Source organism: Geotrypetes seraphini, chromosome 16 (genome assembly GCF_902459505.1).
Source record: "Geotrypetes seraphini chromosome 16, aGeoSer1.1, whole genome shotgun sequence".
NCBI classification, from domain to species: Eukaryota; Metazoa; Chordata; class Amphibia; order Gymnophiona; family Dermophiidae; genus Geotrypetes; species Geotrypetes seraphini.
In genome coordinates, this window is record NC_047099.1 from 3,790,231 (window position 1) to 3,793,707 (window position 3,477).

The 3,477-nt window shown below is 41.7% G+C and overlaps 1 protein-coding gene across 1 annotated transcript; it reads left to right on the forward strand.

Annotated features, from left to right (window-relative positions):
• LOC117350626 (olfactory receptor 1444-like) lies at positions 1 to 927 on the forward strand. Its single transcript, XM_033925036.1, has one exon. The coding sequence runs from the start codon at positions 4 to 6 to the stop codon at positions 925 to 927; it is 924 nt and encodes a 307-aa protein (XP_033780927.1). The 5' UTR covers positions 1 to 3.
• Positions 928 to 3,477: the final 2,550 nt, after the last annotated feature.

Sequence of the window (3,477 nt, forward strand, 5' to 3'; positions counted from 1 at the left end):
CCAATGGACATCAAAAATGCAACAAAGGTAACAGAATTCATTATTCTGGGGCTTTCTGATAACCCCAGGCTGCAAGCTCCTCTCTTCCTGGTCTTCCTCCTCATCTACCTCACCACCCTGCTGGGGAACCTAGTGATCATCACAGTGACCTTCAATGATCCCCATCTGCACACCCCCATGTACTTCTTCCTCAGTAACCTGTCTCTCATAGACATCTGTTACACCTCAGTCATAGTCCCAAAATTGTTGACCATCTTTTCCTCAGGAGATAAGACCATCTCCTATACTGGGTGCATTACACAAATGTATTTCTTCATTGGGTCCATAAGTATGGAGATTTTCCTTCTCACTGTCATGTCTTATGACCGTTATGTAGCAATCTGCCACCCCTTGCGTTACTCACTCATCATGAACTGGAGAGTCTGCACTTTGATGGCGGTCACTTCCTGGATCATCGCTTTTCTAAATTCCTCACCAACCACAACTTTAGTTTCCCTCCTGTCCTTCTGTGGTTCTAACAAAATTGACCATTTCTTCTGTGACCTCAATCCGCTCTTAAAACTTTCCTGCACGGACACAGTCAGCACTCAAGTTGTGATACTCATAGAAACCTCTTTGCTGTCACTAATTCCCTTCCTACTCACAATCATCTCTTACGTCTACATCATCTCCGCCATCCTGAGGATCCGTTCCAAAGAGGGGAGGTACAAGGCCTTCTCCACCTGCTCCTCCCACCTCACAGTTGTGTCTGTGTTCTACGTTTCTGTTTTCTCCGTTTACCTGACACCAGCCTCAATGTCTTCTCTAGGTCTGGAGAAAATCCTGTCAGTGCTATACACAACTGTCACTCCCATGTTGAACCCCATCATTTATAGTCTGAGGAACCAGGAAGTGAAAAATGCATTGAAGAAACTCCTGGGGAAGTAATTACCTCACTGAAAGTAGAAATAACTCTTCCAGTTTAATCCCATTACAGTGAGTTACAAGACATTTCACTTTTAAATAATGAGTTACCTGTGGATAACTAACCATGACATGTTATTTCTGCAAGGTACCAATAGTGGTACTGTTATTTCAATGAGTAATGACCCACAGCCCTGTTAGTCTGAGTTACAAGTTGTTGGCTTATCAGTAGGATATGAGGGTCACTGAAAAGTTCTCAGTCAAACCAACAAAGTTGAGGCAGTCTCCATCAAGGGCTATACACTTAGTACAACTATTTGCCACTGTTTTTGTTCCATATTTTTCTGATGGAACAAAAAAAAGTGGCAAATCATTGGACTAAGTGTATAGACCTCGATGGAGACTGCCTCAACTTTGTTGGTTGAGTTGAAAACTTTTCAGCAGTCCCTCGTATAAGGACATTGACTTGCTATTGCTAGGTCAGATCAACCATCCATCTATAATCCTCAAGTTTTAATACTAAAAAGGTAAATAGTCCTTTCCAATTCATTAATAGAACTCCATTCATGATTTTATAGATTCATCTCCTTTCCGAACTGAAAAGGTCTACTCTGTTAGTCTTTTATCACAAGAGATCTATTCCACCCCTTTTAATCTTTTTTTGTCACCCTTTCTATAATTGTCTAAGATGCAACACCCAGAACTATTCACAAAACTGAAAGAACAGCCACACTATGGATGATTACAATACCTTACAATATTCTCTGTTTTGCATTCCTTCCTAAATGCCTGGATGTAACTCACCTTTTGCGATTGCTGGAAAAGCCATGAGTTAAAGTCAAATAATTCCTGGAGAAAGCACTACAGTTGCCATGGACATCATTAAGCCCAAAATGTAAAATAAGACAATAACTTTTAGTCCAAGAAAAGTTATCACTACATTTTTTAGTTTTCTTTATTTTTATTTATTAAGAACTCCTAGGATTTTATTCGCTTTTTTGGGTTGTCATCACTGAAGATTTCAATGAACTGTCCACAGTGACTCAAATATCCTCTTCCTGGGTGGGTGACATATGGAATTTATTTAAACAAGTTTTTATATATTATCTACAAGTTAATGAAAACAATCAAAACCGTTCAGAGAGGTGATTGTTATTCACAGCTTTCCCTTTCCCACCTCTAAGCTGAGTGAGAGTCCTCCAACTTCATTGCTGCCATTGGGGGCAGTGCTTCAATATCGTGTTTTCAATCAGTAGGGACAGGCAGGATCCCTGGAGCCCCTGCAGTTCTTGCCAATCCCTCACAGTGGAAAATGTGATGGTGAAACAGCAACCCCCATTGGCAGGACTATGGCTGGAGGACTCCCGCTCAGCTTAGAGCAGTGGTCTCAAAACTCGAGGCCCGCCAGGTACTATTTTGAGGCCCTCAGTCTGTTTATTATAATCACAAAAGTAAAATAAAACAGTTTCTTGATCATATGTCTCTTTAGCTATAAATGACAATATTATTATTAAGACTTAGCCAAAAGGAAAGATTTATAAATACCTCATGCAAAATTGTCATTTCTTTAATAAGACATTTCTGAGGCCTTCCAAGTACCTACAAATCCAAAATGTGGCCCTGCAAAGGGCTTGAGCTTGAGACCACTGGCTTAGAGGGAACAGTGGTCCCATACAGCTTGCAGAAGCTCCAATGTTCTGGTTGGATTTCTTTCCTTCAAATGTGGCTAAGAGAGAAATTTTTTACACCCCTAAATGGCAGGGATGTACATTCAATCTCCTCATTCCCTTCACTGATCGGGAACAATCCACCCCTCCCCCCTCTCCGTCACTTCTGCCCCACCAGTTTCACTATTGACAATGGCACCAGCAGACCAGCTCCCAACGCCATGTTTCTTTCTGTTATACAAGACAATAGTACCAGCCTTAGCCCTGCAAAAATGTGCATCTCCATCCTGAGGTCAGCCTCTTTCTGGACCACAACTATGGCTTCCCTGTTCCGCCTGTCAATGTGTGGCTCTAATGAAACGGAATATTTCTTGAGTGATCTCATATCCTTATATAAACTCTCTAGCAGAGACACAGCTAAATAATTTTTAACATTGCAGCCTTCTGCACCTGCTCCCCATTGCGTTTCTAAAGATTTTATCTTCTCCCTCAATTGTAAGCTGAACTTTGATATTAAAAATATAAGTATAGTAAAACATCCTGTATTAATCACTGCCACTATCTCTCCAATCTTTCAAACAAGGAACTGAAGAGGTGACAACATCTCTACACAAGATAAGAGAAACCTCATACTTTGCAGTGATTGGCTGGGTAGGGAGAACGAGAGGGCACTCTCTAAAGTTAAAAGGGGATAGATTCCGTACAAACATAAGGAAGTTCTTCTTCATCCAGAGAGTAATAGAACTCTGGAACACTCTTCCGGAGGCTGTTATAGGGGAAAACACCCTCCAGGGATTCAAGACAAAGTTAGACAAGTTCCTGCTGAATCAGAGTGTACGCAGGTAGGGCTCGACTCGGTTAGGGCACTGGTCTTTGACCTAGGAGCTGCCGCGGGAGCGGACTGCGG